Source organism: Pinus tabuliformis, chromosome X (assembly GCF_031772625.1).
Source record: "Pinus tabuliformis cultivar Carrire ecotype Pingquan chromosome X, CPIR1, whole genome shotgun sequence".
Lineage (NCBI taxonomy): Eukaryota > Viridiplantae > Streptophyta > Pinopsida > Pinales > Pinaceae > Pinus > Pinus tabuliformis.
The window spans coordinates 578,917,114-578,936,014 of record NC_142308.1 but is presented as its reverse complement, the minus strand read 5'-3'; the positions used below and the strand labels follow the sequence as shown (position 1 = coordinate 578,936,014).

At 38.7% G+C, this 18,901-nt stretch overlaps 1 protein-coding gene across 7 annotated transcripts in view; it reads right to left on the bottom strand.

Moving 5' to 3' along the window:
• Positions 1–18,901, bottom strand: part of LOC149141334 (Phospholipid/glycerol acyltransferase family protein) — a 193,081-nt gene that overhangs the window by 126,215 nt on the left and 47,965 nt on the right. For 6 of the 7 annotated variants that reach the window (XR_016265202.1, XR_016265203.1, XM_089452983.1 and 3 more), the window contains exons 2-5: positions 5,878–5,994; positions 5,677–5,714; positions 5,208–5,272; positions 3,463–3,531 (exon numbers count right to left, since the gene is read on the bottom strand). Coding sequence is in view for 5 of the 7 variants with exons in the window: in XM_089452983.1 (XP_089309109.1) it covers positions 3,463–3,531; positions 5,208–5,272; positions 5,677–5,714; positions 5,878–5,994 (289 nt within the window). In the remaining 2 variants the exon portion in view is untranslated. Of the gene's footprint in view, positions 1–3,462; positions 3,532–5,207; positions 5,275–5,676; positions 5,715–5,877; positions 5,995–18,901 lie in introns of all 7 variants that reach the window. The other variant, XM_089452987.1, reaches the window with a different exon arrangement.

Sequence of the window (18,901 nt, the reverse complement as noted above, 5' to 3'; positions counted from 1 at the left end):
CTTGTGTTTGGCCGCGGATGCTATCGAGAATGGTCCACACATAGCTGAATGGACTCGCTCTAGAGTCACCTCTACTCAACTGTCTTTGTCGTGACAAGAAGCCTTGGTGTATTTTCCCAAAGTACACCCCTTGCATGTATCAACTTGCCCTAGTGTACCTTTGGGAAGCTCGGTAGAAATCTGTTGCATGATTTTCAAAGCCCCATGATGCAAGTGGCCCTATCTCCTGTGCCACAACTCGCCAAAGTCTCAACTCTGCACCACCTCAGCTTTCGTGCTCAAAGCAGCACAATGTTGGACATTGGATAAACCAATGCTCCCCGTGTGTTTCGTGACATGGAATAACTGCCTCTCATAGATCCTTATCTCTGGCGATGCGATCGTTGACTAACACCTGCGGGTTTCAGTCTAACAGCAATCGTGATTCCCAACAAGTGGTATCAGAGCGTAGGTCACGAGTTATATACACACCCGGCTCGCGTTGGGGGGAGATTGTTGGCCATTGGATAAACCAATGTCTCCGTGTGTTTCGTGACATGGACTAACCGCATCTTGTGGATCCTTATCTCTAGTTTTGGTCTAACGGCAATCATGATTCCCAACACACAATCCTCTACCTCCAACTTATAAAGATTCTTAACTCAAATCCCTATCTTCTTTACCTAACCCGTGACTATGTGTCTAAGGAACGCCTTTCCTTTGCTAAAGACCACATCATAGCCTTTGTCCTCCAACATGGCGACCGATACTAAGTTCTTCTTCAACCCAGGCACATACATAACATCCCTCAAGGTGAGAGGAGCACCATGCTCCCTCTGAAAAGTAACTGTGCCCAATCCTGTAGCACTATACCTCTCGTCGTCACCCATCTCGATATGCATCTGGAGATCCTTCTCCTCCAGGTCATTGAACAACTCCTTGTCACCAGTCATGTGGAATGAAGCTCCATTGTCAAGGTACCATACACTACCCATCATTGATGACACCATGCATGCAATGAGAGTAAATTCCAATTCAAATTGAGAGGCCAAAGCCTCACCCGCCGCTCCTGAGGACTTCTTCTTGGACTTCTTGAGCAAACAATTTGTAGCAAAATGTCCCAGCTCATGACAATGAAAGCACTTAACTTTCGACATGTCTTTCTTCTTACCTCCATGGCAAGAATCCGATTTGGAATGGGATGCCTTCCCTTTCCCCTTCTTTGCCTTACCTGCTAAGGCACAATTTTCCTCATCATCAATCTTTGATGAGGAACCATCTCTGGTGTTCCTTCTAATCTCCTCCTGCATCAAATCCGACCACAGTCGTTCCCAATCTGGCAGCTTCTCCCTTCCATTCACAGAATCCTAATAGCTATTCCAACTCTTAGGAAGGCCTAGGAGAGCTAGGCTCACCATATCATCCTCGACAACGGTTATTCCAACACTTCCAAGCTCATCACGGCAGGTCGTGAACTTGGTCAAGTATTTTGGAATGGTCTCGCCTTTCTCCATCCTGATTTTTCGAAGTTTGTCTTTCAATGCCAACTTCCTATGGTCACTGTTGTTCTAGAACAGATCCGTCAATGCTTTCCACATAGCATACGGAGTTTCCTTCCCATGGAGACTCGAGACAATGTGGTCTCGAACTCCCTCAAGGACTATCCGCCTCGCCTTGGCCACACACTTCTTCCATTCAGCCAGGTTTTGTGCATCCAATGTTGTTGGTTTTGATCAATGAATTCCTTGAGGCCATTATCCTCCAGCACTACCTCCATCCTATCCTTCCAGGGCATATAATTCAATTTGCCTTCCAAGACATACTCAAGCCTCAAACCGTAGAAAGCCATATGCCAATCCTAAAGTATGATTTGCAAATTCAAATTTCATTCGTAACCCCAAACTCAAAACTTCAAAATCTCCTCTAGTATATTGTCTTTAACTCTGGTACCATGAAAATTTTCTTGTAAATTCACAGCTCATGTAATGTACTAAAACACAAGACAAGAATCTACTCTACTCTTTAAACAGCGGAAACCAATAAATCAATGAAAACAATAATCAACAAGAGGAAGATAATCAATGACACTTAACACAGTAATTGCTCTAGGGAAAACTACTGCTCAAAACCCCGACTATCTATTGCATTAATCAAAAATCTGAGTGATAATACAAAGCTTGTTCTCACTAGAACAATTCCTGCCCAAGTATGATCAACTCTCTACCTCACAACCTGCTATGGCCAACACTTAACCAATTTTGCTGCATGCCAAGCCCCTATTTCCTTGTGCAATTCCTATGAGGATTAGCCCATATTTAAGTGGGAAATCCTTCCTCCATAACTGCATAATCCAAACTTAGGTCATTCTCTAATTGCATGCATGACCTATACAACTCAGATCATCATACAACTGATAGTACACTGTCCTTGCACTCTAATCTCAACTGGGTCTTTCTCTGAACTGATATGCATGAATTTCTCATGAGGGAATCTTCAGTTAGTTGGAGTAGCACCTGAGGAATCACCAGTGCACCGACTCACTACTAATGCTCTACTAGTTCCACAAACAGTTAGAACTAGTTTAACTGTCTATAACTCCATCAACTCAAATAAACTCATCCTAGACCCCTAAAATTTAGGAAGAACATATACATAACTACAAAAATACTTCCAACTCGAAACTCCTAAGCTAATTAAGTCAATTAAACTTAATTAACTTTTTACAAGTTGCTATGAGAATAGAACTTGATTTTAATTTACAGTTTAAATTCAAGGACAAATTAAACTGGAATTTCTTGTTTCCATTTCTCAGCAATTTATAAGACTTGTAAACTTAACTCGGTTTCAAGATTCAACCTAATTGTTCGAAATGAGAACAATTTGGAAAGCTCTCCAAGAACCTCATAAAAGCTCAATGCTTGGACAATGATTTATTGTGATTTGACCCTCAGGCAACATCTATCCCATTTAGGTGCACCTTCTCCCACTTGCACCTTCTGAGGAAGGGCTGAGTTGTACAGGCAGTAACTGCATATCTAAGCAATAGCTGAATTTGTATGATTTAAGAAAATAACTGCATATCTAATGTGGAGGGTAATCTATTAATCCTATTAAATGTTTTGCATGGTAACCCTTCTGCCACCAGCTTATTTTGTAATGTGTTTTTTGGTAATACCATTTTATTAATAGAAAAATTTAAGCATATTTCCAAAAGAAACATTAACAATGACGCAGAGGACAAAATTGATCCTTAGGCTACTATATCTTTGTCTAATATCTTAGCTTTCATCTTCTGGAATTGGGTCATATAACCCTTTCCCATGAAAAGTTATATCTATGTATCCAAAAACTGCATTCCATGAGCCCACGTGAGCAGAAAGATAGCCCTTATATCAATATAAAAATATTAAATTGAAACTAACACCTTGTATAATTTCTGATATGATTTAATTTTAGTAAATACTAAATATCGGCCTACCATACCTGGAAAAAGCAGCATCATTGGAGCAAGCTTACTGCGATGAGCTGCTTGAAGCCTTTCAGTCACTACACCTGTAATTATCAAATACATTTAGTACACCGATAATTATGAACCTAGGAAGCAAAAAAGGCTAGACTGCATAATTTTCTTAAACTTGAATTTGAACTTGTGCAATGAGTTACATCTCTAACACAAACTCGATAATTTGCAAGTCATATGATTTTCTTGCACTAAATAAAATCCCGCTCTTCCCCCTCTATAAATGGCAAACCTTATGGACATCGAAGAATTATGCTTATCTGTATTCACCTCTTTTTTAATTAAATTTCTCAAAGATTAGCAGATCAATAAACTGGGTGGTTTGTAAACAAACTAGTAAGAAAGGCAGAGTGGCAAAATTCCAGCAAAATAGTTGCATTGAAGACAGACTTGGGTATTGCAATCACAACAAGAAGTTAATGGCTATTTTTAAATATTTCTAAACTGTCATAAAAATATGAGGTGAAATACATATACAGACTGGTCTTCCATGTACAAAATGCAAGCTATAGCAGTTCCTGAAGCCAGAACCATAGATATACCCACAACTTTTAAATGCTCAAGGTTGTATATGAATTGCTGTGTTACCAGATCCGTGGGGTCTTGATGCTGGATCCACAGATTCACATTTCAAATATGGCTACGGTCCAGATGGATCCTCCAAACATGGAAACGTGTCCAATGCTACCGAAACAGATCCTGTGCCAACTAGACCTCACACGCCAGATCAGTTTTTGGCTTGTTTTTTATTTTTTAAGGATATTTGCCACCTGTTTGAAACCATAAAAAGCAAATACTCTTTTTCAAATTTTAGTTAGATTACTTATTAGTAATCTGTAGGCTGTATAGCCATATAAGTAAGTTATTAATTACTCAGAGGCTGTATAGCACATGATAATGCTAGTAGGAAGGCTTTTGATAATGCTAACAAGAAAGCTTTGAGACAATACATAGATAATCATATATAGCGTACAAAGGATGGTTGTGTCATAAATAATTTAATTAGATCAATCCCATCCAACTCTAGATGAAGAGTCCTCTTAGAACAATATGATACATAGACTATAGCATGTTCTCAAATAGTGTATAATATTCATTTACCATTGTAACTAGATGGGAATTTTTAGATTTTGAGGCTAATTTCAAGGAAGATGACAGATTGATCATGATGTAGAGTTGAAATATTCAAATGATGAGCATATAGACCCATTTTAAGGCATGTATTTAGACCTACTCTACATCATCATATCTATAGACTCTAAAGTGATCATTGACGAGATACTTAATTTTGTACTTACAGTTATCCTTTTTGTAGAAAGCAGGATGCATCATGATTTCAGTCTTCAGATTTATAAATAACAAATGATTTCAGTTCTAATGTTTTGATTCATGAATGGTTTTGATTTTAAACTTTCAATATGTTTTCTAAAATTTAAAATATATATATTATTGTGTCTTTTGTACATGGTGTTTCCCCATCATATCCAGATCCTGGCTTTTCAAAACTCTGGTGGATCTGTATCCGGATCCGAATCCAGATCCGTATCCATTTGCATTTCATGGTAATTTAGATGAATTGGCCATATAGCCCGAGTGCAATTATTTCTTCCTTTCTTCCATCTAACAACATTTTTCGGCTTTTTCTATCGATCTAATATTTTTCCAGTCAAACTAAATAGATACAAGATAGAGCATAAACAAACAGTACCTGAAACACCTTTGAAGTTGGAAGATTTTGATTCTCGTTGAACATACACACAGCCTAAGCACTTGCTGTACATCAATAAGCAAAGTAAAATTTTATAAATATATATGTAACAAGATCATGAAAATCCTAAAATACATATGCTGCACCATAACTCACATTCAATATCTCAACTCTAAACTCATTTCCATGAGTATGGCCTAAAATGGAAAAATTTCAACTTGAGGAATAGGACTATAAAAAAGTGCTAAGTAATTAAGTCCTGAGATCAAAGGTTGATGTTTAAAAATTAATAGCATATATTTATAAGGAAAAAATAGGGAAATCAAGGAATAGTAAAACCAAAAAGCTTCAATGGAAGTCAAAACGATAATAGAAAAAAGCCTCCGTAAAATGAAATAACAAAGCTAGGAGAAAACTAGTCATTATAAATAAAACAGTTACTCATCATGAAAATACCGCACAAACTAACCTCATAAGACCCACAAGGGGAAGTCTAGCCACTGACCTCTTCAACAACGTGCCGCAGATTATCAAGTGCCATGGTAATGATGCAGGTTAATAATCAGAAATAATTGAAAATATATATAATAAATAATACCTATGAGAACAATACGTGTATTAATAAAATTATGACAGATGTGTAGGTATTTAAATAAATTTTGTCGCTTACCTTTGCAACAAAACTGGGAAATGAAGCTGACATGTGATATAAAATATCCAAATAGGAAATGTGGTTTGAAACAATTGCCCCCGGTTGATATGAACTATCCACAGCGTCACCTTCATTCTGTAGTAGCATGCATTAGTAAATTCAACTTGAAAGGCATAATTTTGTTAATAAATCATGGTACCTAGTACCTGTACACTGTGTAAATGCAGTTTGTGATTTTCAGAACGTTGAATATGAATCCACCAAGAATTTTTTATATGAGAAAAAATGGGAAAACTCTATAGTTAAGATATTGTAGCCATGAAGTCTTCCAAAGAAGAAAGTGAATGTGCTTTGAAAAATGGCGATAACCAATTTAAGGCAATTTAGTAGCTAAACTAAAAGATAATGCAATCAGCAATAAGATCAAAATGACTGGCAACTATTTACAACACTAAGAAGTAGACTGTTGGCATGTAACCCCTTTCATTTTACATATTCAAAGTTAGCAAAGAAAAGAAAAACAGATGGTCTGGATGAACATCGAGATAATTCTGACTTTGCCTGTAACTGTAAAGTTGTAAACTATGCCTCAAGTATTTTCTCACCATGATAAAGATTGGTTCTTTAGTCCTTGAATATAAGAGACCACAAATGTGCTAATGGTTGAAGCCCCTTGAATGAACTAGTTGTGTAAATCCATTGAATGTAATACTTACTGTAGCCCCTTGCACAACTAATTAATTTCAGTAATAGAGTTGTGGGGGTGAAGCTTTTGGTTTTGTCTCTAAACGTTTGCTCACAAAAGTCTTAGATCTAACATTGTTATAATGTGGATCAGTATCTGATGCAGATGATATCACTTATTTGTATTCATTGTGTTATAACCCTATTTGCCACTCCATTACAGTGAGAGGAACCTTAGCTCAACTTACTTTAATTGCTGGCTTGAATGCATTCCTTTCCACCTTTGTTTGTGCTTAGCTAGACAGCCCATCACTCCCAGCCTTCTGTCATCATGTATACCATTGCTCCATGCCAATGTACATCATATCGCTCTTACCTAAAACTACACAGGATGTCTTCTTACAGGGAGTGATGGAGCCCTAAGTTTCTAGAATTGAGCCTTCCCAAGATGATCAATTCAACCTTGGATGTCATAAATTGACTTGGAGTCGATAATTAAGGAAGTTTCCTAACTTCTCTCATCCCTAAGTGTCTATATACATCCTCCCAGATCTAAGAATGGCCTATATAATGAGACCCTCTCAGCAGTGGAAAGAAAAAAAAAAGCGATCAGAATACCTTGTTATGTTAGAGGATTGCCACCAGGAAGTCCTTCCATGCTTCATAGATGAGCCTAGTCTGTGAATAAGCCAAGGGAGGAAGAAGGTCAAGGGATCAGAGGACCGATCACCAAAGATATAATTTGTTATTATAGTCTTCATTTATATGGAACATCAATCTGTTTTCCCTCTCTATGTGATATGTTTTCATGAGATCATTATGTGTTTATTGTGATTAGATCTTTAGCATACTAACTTACCTTTCTTAGAGCCAGAGAAATTGTCCCTGTAAGTTTGCAAATGTATGTAGGTGATAGACCAGGGAGCTGGAGCGGGATCTTCAGCCGCTGGATTAGATTTTTTTTCTTTCCACCCCTAAGGTCTCTTTATATAGGCCATTCCAAGATTTGGGAGGAAGTATCTGGACACTTAGGGATGAGAGAAGTTGGGAAACTTCCTATTGACCCCAAGCCAATTCATGACATCCTATGTCAAACTAATCATCTTGGGAAGGCTCAATTCTAGAAACGTAGGGCTCCATCAGTCCCTGTAAGAGGACATCCTGTGTAGTTTAAGGAAAGAGTGACATGATGTACACTGGCATGGATTGATGGTATACATGATGACAGAAGGCTAGGAGCGACGAGCTGTCTAGCTAAGCACAAATAAGGGTGGAAAGGAATGCATTCGAGCCAGCAACTAAGGTAACTTGAGCTAAGGTTTCTCTCACTGTAAGGGAGCGGCAAATATGGTTATAACATTAAGAAAAGATCAGAGGTCATTAAAATGACCAAACAGTCAAAGTCCAGCTGCCTAAAATGGCCAATCAAAAGCTTAGGTATGAAGTTCTACAATCATTTTTTTGCTGATCCATGAGCAAGAGATATATAATCCATCAAATTTACTTGGCTCTGTATCCAAATAGGCTTACCATGTTAACTATAAAGACTTGACTAGCATTAGAAATCATCCATATGACTCTCCCAAACTAGTTTTATTGTTTGCATCTTTTCCTAGTTGAAGAAAGATTTCTATATTTCCTACCTGTGTTACCAGGACTTTTGTCTTTTCATCGACCTTGACATTCCCTGAGACTTCTGAAATTTCCTACTGCGACATGGATTCTTCTTCTAGAACTTCATTTTTGCATTATCTCTTTCAGATGGTGAAATTGAAGCAATTTCTATTGTTGCATCTTTTTCTTGACTCATATCTTCAGCAGCTTCAAGTTTATTGAGATCCTGTCACTTCCTTTTCCATATCTTCAAAGGATTTGATGAGAGATCCCATACTCAATTCGTTGATTCTTTTATTCACTCAGATTTTTTTTCTTTTGCAGAAATGTTCTTGATGCAGCTAGAAACCCAATTATGACAACCTGCATCTGAATCCAACATTTGTGAAATCCAGCTTTTGGCTCCAAGAAACACCTCTCAATGTCCTCAGGAATCCATCTTTTAAAGTCAACTTGCACTGAACACCTAATTAAGTTCATTAAACCCCATCATGTCGCTGAAACCCACAAGATGAACTTGCCATTGGTGTTTCCAATCTCTTGAAGAATTTCTCTAGACCTAAAATGCAATGGTAGGTTTGACCCTTGGAAATCTAATCCAAACTGGAACTGAAGTAAGAACCAAATAAACCAGGGTTTGAATCATAATATCATGATTGGAGAAAAAGAACAACTATGTCCCATAAACACAAGCACCCTTGCATAACCCTCTTCCAATCATAAGTACTTCCAACGCACAAGATAAAAACTTCCGTAGAAACATCTGTTTACTAAAGCCCAGTTTGAAAAGAGATGAAAATATCAATATGAAAATGCAAATATTGTCCCCAACAGCAATGGACCAGATCTTTGGGAGACAATCAACACCTGATTAGAAACTTATACTCCAAGACACCCATGGTCTTAAGAAACTGCATTTGAAACTTGGAAAGGTTTCAACATGAGTGAGAGATCACACAAGAAGCCAGATCTCCTCCCCACCTATTAGAGCAGTGATAGTAAGCCTTTCTCTCTCTCCATCACACCCCTATCCCAATATCAATTTTCTTTGGTTACACTTCTCTTGGAGTTGGGAATATATTGTTGATTGGAGTAGATAAGTAAGGGTTCTGCTTGCCTAGGTGCTAAGGCTAGCAGAGGGACCCACAAGACAGACACCTTAGCAGAATATTAATTGGACTTAGGAAAAATTTAAAAATCCTAAGTTAACTTATGATTTAATCTCAATCCTTCATCGAGATCTAATCTCAGCCATTGAGAGTGACGGAGGTGCTTAGGTCGAAATTATACAAGGAGATAGAGCGAGTAAGTGGCCAGTTCAAACTTCAAAAAGCACAAACAGTGTGCATCAAATCAATTAAGGGAGAGACTAGGGTTACAACAGATCATAAATTTCAGCAACCAAGAGGGAGAGATCGAGTAAGGGTCAAGTTGCTCTGACTCAGATAACATTATCACACCCTTCAACTCACGTGTGTGCGCAGAGAAAGAGAGAGAGAGAGAGAGTTGTGCGTCCTTACAAGGTGTAGATAGGTCGATTGTGCAACTATTTCGCAGATCGAGTGCGCAAAAGGGAAATCGATTTATCTTGGGAGTTGATTAGTGGTTTTCTTGTGGTGGAAGGGAACTTTTCCCTTGCGATAAATTTTCTAAAAGTTACCTATTGTTGAAGATAATAAAAGACACAAAGTTTGCAGGTTTTCCCCCAAGTTGGGGCTTCCTGGGTATATCTTGTGTTCCATGTGTTGATTGTATTTGTCTTCTGATTTTTTATTAATCTCCATTGTGCATGCTAAGTTAGAAAACTCAGTGTATGTGCAATTTAAGTTTCCAAAACAATTGTTGTTTGTATTTGTAGTTTTTATACTTAGAAAATTGTGAATTTGTTACTAGTTTTCAAGGAAATCTAACATTGTATCAGAGCATAGCCTCTGACTGAAGACCAAGCACAGTTTTTATCTTCAGGAGCAAGTGTTGCAATTCAGAGGGAATGAATTCACGAATTTGATTTGGCTGCTAAGATTTCTAAGCAATGTGATTTGGCAGTCTGGCGTATCAAGGTCTCGGATTTGAGGACAGATTTGACGGTGCGTCCAACTTCTGTTCATGGTGTGAGAGGATAGCAGTGGTGTTGGAGAAGCAAGGGCTGTGGGAATTTGACAATAATGTCCTAGCTGCACCCACTGACCCTCAGCAGTTGGCTCAGCATAACAAGAAGGATGCCAAGGCAAGAAGAATCATCTTGGAGGGAGTCAAAGACCACATTATTTAGCATCTAGCTGGGAAGAAGACAGCCAAATCCATGTGGATAGCCATCATTGTCCTCTATTAGGGTTCGAGCAAGACCATAAAGCTAGTTTTGAAGGACAAGATCAGACACATTAAAATGTCCAAGTCTGATTATGTGGTGTCTTACATCACCAAGTTTACCCAAGTGAGGGAAGAGATGGCTTGCGTGGGCAAAACAATTCTAGAGAGGGATCTAGTGAATTTTGCCATGTTGGGTTTCACCAAAGTCATGGCAAGCTTTCACAGATGGGTTATGTGCCAAAGAAAAGCTACCATATTGGGAGCGATTATGGGGTGACTGTGTCCAAGAAGAGATCCGCAACCAAGCTCAATCTAGGTCTCGTGTTAAGACCGAGGAAGAGGAAGAAAATTTTGCCCTAGCCAACAAAGGGGGCAAGTCAAAGGGCAAAAAGAGTAGAGGCGATGGAGAGCAAGCTCCAAGGGAGAGAATAAGAAAAAGGATCTCAGCAGGATCAAGTGCTTTTAGTGCCATCAATTTGGGCATTATGCTACTAAATGCCCTAACAAGAAGAAATGGTCCAAGAAGGACCAAGTAGCAGCCTCTACAAAGATAGATGAATTCTCTTCTCATTTTAAGGAGTTTTCACTCATTACTTGCATGGAAATCTCAGTGGCTACCAGTTTATGGTATGTGGACAGCGGTGTGTCCTGTCATATGACAGGAAACAAGAAGTATTCCAACAAACTTTCAAAAACGGACATGCAATTCGACATTGAGATGGGAGATGATGGGAAGTATCGCGCATAGTTCTAAAACCGGGCCTGTCCAAATCGGATTCGGCCTGGTTAATCGAGCCAGGGAAAAAACCCTCCAAGGGGAAAACCCAGAAAATTCTTCTCTTCTTATAGAATCATATCAAATGAGAAATCCAAGACCCAAACAACAAGACCAAGACCTCCAACAAGACCCAAGTCAGCCCTCCTCCCAAGCTCTTTCAGCAAGTCAAAGTCAACTCAAGTCAACTCCTTCCAAATCAGATCTAGCTTCAGAATCTCAGCCCCTAGCTTTAGAATTTCAGACTTGGAGTGAATCTGTAACTTCGCCTCCTTTAGTATCTTCAAAATTTCGCACGTGTGAGAGATCTAGGGCAAAAACTTCATTTTTCTTCTTATTTCTCTTTCTTGCTTTCTTGCTCCTTCTCTTGAATTTCGCTCTTCTTTTCTTGGAGATTGAACTTTGCTTGGTGCTTCAAATGAGGTTGAACTGTCTCTATTTATACACATCCAGAAGGTCGAATTACCCCTTCCAAGGCCGACTTGGTCTTGACGGTACAAAAATTACAATTTTGACTCAAATAAATTTATTTTTCCACTTTCTTTTCAAAGTCCAAATGGGAGTTGACTCCAATCCAAAATTTTGAGTTATGACAAATATTCTTTCGACTCAATAAAGCCTACAAGCATGAAGAACATGCTTGACCTAGATGACAAATCAAATTGAGCATGAAACCCATGCTTATAAAATAATATTTTATTTTTCTTCTTTTGATCTTTTACATGAAATATACAATATGTAATGTCCCTTCCGAAATTAAATTGTTACAGGTTTATTTATTCTACAATTTCGACAATTTTGGAGGCCATGGGACCCATGTGATTTTTGGAAAAGACTTAGGAAGGAAAAAGGGGCCGAAATGTTTTGTTGGCATAGCGTGGGGGCCACCCACATGAGGAAATACGCACCACCTTAGAGGGAAGTTCAAATGACTAAGGAGGGAAAGTCGAATTGCTAGTTGGAGGGGGCCCACATGGGAAAAGAGGCCCACGAATTATAAATAGAGGAGGCTCAGCCTCATTTGGTATCTTTTTGACATATTGAACTCAATCTTAGTTGCTCGAGCTGCTTAGCCAAGTTATTGTGTTGTTTAGCACACGAGTGTCTCCAAGCAGAGATCTCAACCCTTGCTTCGGTGGACTTTGAGTGCCAGCCCTAGAAGGGAGTTCTTCTTCATCTCAGTTCGTAGCAGCAGCAGGGAGACGAGTTACAGTAGCTGTAAGTCGAGTACCAGCAACAGGGGGAGTAACAACAATGCAGGGATTGCGCAGTCACAATGTGAGGCACTCTGGGAAGTTGGGGAGACAGGAGCATCCTTCATCATTTTCAGGAGTATAGAGGGAAACTACAGACAAGAGGGCCATCCTACACGCAACTCTCATTTCATCACACGCAGGACTGCGTCATCTCCTCCATGACTGCGCAGTCATTGGAGTGAGACTCTTTGGGGCAGCACCATCCGGGGGAGTTTGGAGCTGGGAGATCATTTGGAGGGCCATTTGAGGAGGATTGTTGGAGTTGGGAGAGCAGAGATTGACAGGATCAGTCACAGCAACAGAATTCGAAATTGGAGGAGGGCCAAGTTGTGAAGGGTCAATTTTTTAAGGTTGGAACCAAGGAAACCCTTTCTGGGTTTTTCTGAGTTTTGGGAAAGGATCACACTCCTAATTTTATAGAATTTTCTGGGTAGATCTAAGGGGTCAAACAGGGGTCCCAACTTAGCCAGCAGCTAGAGGAGCTAAGGGGAATTTGGGCCAAAATTTCGAGGTCAACATTTGGCCAATTCCTTTGTGGGTTATTCTGGGTATTTGGTGGAGAGGTTGAGTTAATTTTCTGTAATTTTCTAAGCACCGGAGGTGGGGTTTCCAACAGCATCTTTGCAGCAGAAAGCACAGTTTCACAAGGGCAGCACAAGGCATCATTGTAGCAGTTATTTGTGCCATCTAGGCTTAACATGTTACCACCAGGGCTTGATCACGCTTGTCATTGAGGCAAGCCCAAGTGCACCACTTCCACATTATTGTAATTTTCTCACGGGTTATAATAAAATGGCTCAGTTGTTGGTTATTCCTGTACTTTTTATGGGTGTGCACTGAATGTTTCAATTTTATGGTGTTGTTTTTATTGTTTGCTTTGCATAGCACTATTTTTCCTAGTTTGGAACATTACACAATAACATAAGTACAATAGCAATTATGAAGATCGAACCTAGTTACATTTTCTAACACTCCTTAACTAGGGAGGTATTCATAATCTCATAACAGGGAAAAGGATACTCTCAAATTGAAATGTTCTCATAAGAAGAGTCGGATTGGTAAGCCATCTTTTTAAGCATCAACATCATGACCAACATTATCAAATAGCAACATAGTAAGGCCTTTTGACTAACAAGCTCTAACTCTCCACAAGATTAGAGCACAATGCTAGGAGGCATACATATGGACACCTCAGCCTCTCAAGGCACATACCCCATCTGGATGTTCACAAGGTATGTCCTTCTAGGACTTATTCTTATCTTGGATTCCCAATCCTCAAAGAATATTGGTCCTCTTTGACCACTCTTATCTTGGATACCTTGTTAGATCCTCAAAGAGTGTCGGTCCACAAGACTACTTCCTATCTTGGATTTTCAATCCTCAAGGAGTACTAGTCCCCATATGCTTATCCAATCCTCCATTCTCCCTCCCAGTGTGATACACTAGACGTACGGCGGTTAGTCCTGGCCTAGTGCATGACACCTATGGAGAATATGGTGTCCACCATCACTCCCTCTCAACCAGGGAGGAGGTCCTTACTCCTTAAATATAAAGGAGATTTCTTGCTCCCTCTCAATCAGGGAGACTTCATCATAATATTTAGTTAATTTCAAACATATGCTTCTTCCTTTGTTTCTTTCATCAGCTACTTGTTCTTTCGTGGAGATCATAGTAATCGTTGCAAGGGCTCCTATCTTTCATCTTCATATCATATATGAGCTTCAACCTTCCTAGATGTTGTGGAGCCAAACTTCTCTTTCAATCTTCCTTTTGTGACAGGGTTCTTGCCATTAGCCTTTTTACATCACTTTCCATCAATCAATATTCATAATATCTTCATCATCAATAGTATCTTGCCATGCCAATTAATATAGAGTTAATCGCAACTCCCTCTATTCATCAAGATGTTGAATATCATTGGATCCAACATGACCAACATGCTATCTTGTGACTTGCTACTTTTTCGACCTTCATGGAGTGCACATTTTTGCCATCAATACTTCTAAACCAAAATTAATGTTGTCCACTCAATCTATATGTTGAACAATTGAGTTAATACCAAGCTGTTGTAGATATATAATCTCAACTACTGTCTTTCCAATCTGTATTTTAGTAACATCTTCCAGGTAGCCAAGTCATATTTCAAACAAATCATCAATACCAAGTTATTAAAGTTAAAGTTACCCAGTCATGATAGCCTTTAAGATGTCATGTTCTGCTACTAGCTCCCTCTGAGATCAGCATCCCTTTGTATGGTCTATCTTCATACTAAAATTATTCTTCATGCTTTCTGCCTTTCAAGTATCGATCAATGTGGAGTGAACTAATCAACAAGCTTCAAAATCATATTTGTCATAGTTTATGCAACTTTCTTTGAAGTTGTTCATCTTTCATTCTTCAAGAGACCAAATCGGATGTTGGTTAATAACATCATGTGTTCTACCCATCCATCATATTTCTATATACTAGAAGAGTTCCAAAACATATCATCATGCTCATTTATCATGCTTCTATGTATATGGAAGAGTTCTTTCTTATTCATCATGCTTCTTTGTGTCGAGCAATTGAACAAAAGAGTTTTGTCCAAACATGTCATGCTTGTGTTACCAAGCATATTTCTGCAACAAGCTCGTCCTGCAATATTACTTTAAGACATGAATTATCCTTCCTAGAGAGAAGCTCTTAAGGATATACATACCTCTTCCTTTGCCATCTAGTATTCTTCCTTTTGAACGAGCTACATCTCCTTTTGAGGATGATGTTTAAAATGATGTTCAAGATGAGATTCTTTCTCTAAGATGAGAATTACTCAATTATATCTTCATGTTGCAACTCAATTATCTTCATTCATGCGACCTTTGATGCTAGCTTCCATAATTTTAGTAGAAATATGTTTTTTGTCATGTTACAAAGATTCTTTCACATAGTGAAAAACCCTCATAATCGCTATCTAGCTAGTAGACTGTTTTTATAATGATGTGGATGTCAAAGGTAATTGCATGAATGGTGGAGTGTTGGATGGTCCAAAATCTTCTATCTTTGCTTGATGACTGCTACTGATGCAATTGACGATGTAGACTCTAATCCTTCCAATGCTTTATGCTTCTTTCCATGATGCCATGCTTTAAAAACCAAACTTATTCTACAAATGCAATTGTACATGCTACTATAATTGTCATCTTCTAATGAAAAAGAAAACATACTGTAAGCAAACCTGATAGTGGGGGAGTCCTTCAATAATATAGATCCTTGGTGTCTTCATTCTTCGATTTCTTTCGGGTTCTTCATTTTCTTCAATTGTATGTGCTCCACTTCTTTCCTTCCTCTTATTGTTCTTTTTATTTTGCGGGTCTTTGGGACAATCTCTCTTAAAGTGTCCATATTCATTGCATCCAAAACATTGCACCTTGGACATATCCAGATTTCTTTGAGGCTAATTGTTGTTCCTTTGAAGAGACTCAAACTTTCCAAACTTCCTTTTTTTCTTCTTTATTTTGGCAGCAAAAGCTTGAGACTTTTCATTTGGCTCGATGTCATCTTTTGCTTTCAAACTTGTTTCTTTTATCATACACAAAGACCATATCTCATCAAAGTCTAGAGTCTCCTTTCTTGAGTAAATGCTTGTCACAAAAGTACTCCATTCAGGAGGTAATGCATTGAGTATACACGTTAATAATTCAAAATCAGAAACAACTTCTCCAAGCCCTTGCAATTGATCCCTTACTTGTGAGACCTTCAAGAGATATAAGGTCAAGACTTCATCCTTCGATAACCTTGTCTTGTAAAGCTTATTCCTTAGAGATATCTTATGACCTATAGTGCTTACTGAACACAGTTTCACCAATTTGTCATATTTTGCTTTAGATGTGCCCAAATCTACAACAAAAGGAATAAGATGATCCTTAATGGATTTAATGAGAATTCTTTGAGTTCTCACTTCTCCTTTCATGTACTTTGCCCATTCTTGAGACTTATCTTTCTCTGGTTCTACAAATTTGCCCAAAACATGGTCCATGACTTCATTTTCTACAAGTACCAAATCTATTATTTTCTTCCATGCTTGAAAGTTTGTTGACCCATCAAGCTTGTTGTCTTCCTTATAAAATGAAGTCATTTGATTTGAAGATTGAGCCATAAAGAATGTAGTACTTACTTGATATAAGAGATCTTTAAATACCTTGATGCTCCCAAGACTACCAAGTGACTTCAAAGATGTCCTAGAATGATGACTTCTAGGATGCCTGGAACAATAGTGACTTCAAGTTGCTTCAAAAAGTATAGATGATGTTCCCAGGATTCTTGATGCTTTGTTGATTTGGGGTAGCATCGGATGTGCTCTAGCCACGAAAATTGGTGGAAATGCTAAAGCACATGAGATCTCCAATACCTAGAAATGGTTTGGGCAGATTCTAAACAGTGTGAGAAATATTAAAATAATTAATATTTTTAATGGAGTCCCTAAGTCTAAAATTAGGGAAAATAAAATATTAATGTGAATTAATATAAAACTGTGTTAGAAAGGTCCAAAAGTCATGGATCAAGCCAGAGCTAATCTTAGTTGTTGATTAGGGACTTAATCTCGACCGTTGAATTGTCAATGAGAAAAGTATAAGAGGAGGCTTGAGGGTCACTTGGAGAACACACTGAGTTGATCAAGAATTCGATTTTCTGGGGCTGGGCTTGCTGAGGAAATCGAAGGAGTGATCAGAGTTGCAACTGAGGGGTAGTGAATACAGAAGCAAAGAGGCAGAGATAGTACCGTGAGGATCAGCACAGAAGCCGAGAGAGAGGGACGCAGAGCCAGCCAAAGGTTCACGCAAAGCCAGTTAGGGCCCACGCAGAGGCAGCCAGGAGTTGCGCAGTGCCTCAAAGAGCCAGCGTAGGTGACACAGAGGCTCTAAGGGTTGACGCAGGGCTATTTAGGGTGACGGGTAGACGTTGGGCCAGAAAGGGTTGATGCAGTCCCTAGAGGCAGACACTAGGATTTTCGTGGGGCAGATTGGAGCTGGGAGCTGTGGGATTGTTCATTTGGGGTTTCAACCAGAATATCTGTCTCCGAAGGAGAGGTACTACTGCCAAGATTATTCTCTGTTGGGTGAGCCAGTTTTGGGACCCAGATTGTATTCTGAAACTGCTTAATAATTAAAACCCTCAGATAGCTGCACCAATTTTCCCGCATTGGGTTTTTCCAGGGACATTGGTCCAAAAACAACAGTGTCACTTGTGTGCTTGTTTTGTTTCCTTCAGTTAATGACTTGTAATGTGTTGAGCATGTACTTGTATTTATTTTCAGTATTTACATGGTAAATAACTTGTTAATTAATCAGAACAAGTAGGCATAAATAAATCAAAAAAGTACATGAAGGGTTTCTAACAGTTAGACTTAGAATTCCAACATAATGCCTTCTATAGAGATGTATTTCAAAGAGCCTTCAATGTGGTAATCTTCCAAGAGAGAGATTAATATTTTTCTTTAAGATGATGATGTGTCAACAAGAGCCTTCAATAGAGGAGTAGTAGTCTTTGTTCAAGATGAACCTTTTTTAGTCTTCTTCCTTGTATCCTTCCTTATGTCTTTCTTTGTGTCCTTCCTTATATTCTTCCTTGTGTCTTTCCTTGTGTCCTTCCTGCAAGTGATGTCTTCAAGGTATCTTTGATAGCCTTATCCTTCACCTTAGCTCCAATACCACGTTGAGAAATCGATAGGGGCAGCAATTAGGGTGATTTCTCTTTACTTGATAATTGCTTGTGAAGTTATGTTGGATTCTTATTACTTTTATTATGTTTTGTTCATCAAACAATTACCAAAACCATAAACTATGAAGATCACAAATAGACAATGGACACAAGATGTAGGCTCCAAGCCATGGAAACCCCCTCCAAGGCTAAAACCCAAAAAATTCTTCTCTACTTATAGAATCAGATCAAATGAGAAATCCAAGACCCTAACAACAAGACCTAAGTCAGCCCTCCTCCCAAGATTTTTCAGCAAGTCAAAGTCAACTCAAGTCAACTCCTTCAAAATCAGCTATAGCTTCAAAATTTCGGCCCCCAACTTCAGAATTTCGGACCTACAGTGGATTTGCAACTTCGGCCCCTACAGCATCCTCACAATTTCGCATGTGTAAGAGATCTAGGGCAGAAACTTCATTTTTCTTCTTTTTCTTCTTTCTTTCTTGATCCTCCTCTTGAATTTCGCTCTTCTTTTCTTGGAGATCGAACTTGCTTGCTTGGTGCTTCAAATGAGGTCAAGCTGCCCCTATTTATACACATCCAAGAGGTCGAATTACCCCTTTTAGGGCCAACTTGATGAGGCAGTGCTGACTTGGTCTTGAGGGTACAAAAGTTACATTTTTGACTCAAATAAATTTACTTTTACACTTTATTTTCAAAGTCCAAACAG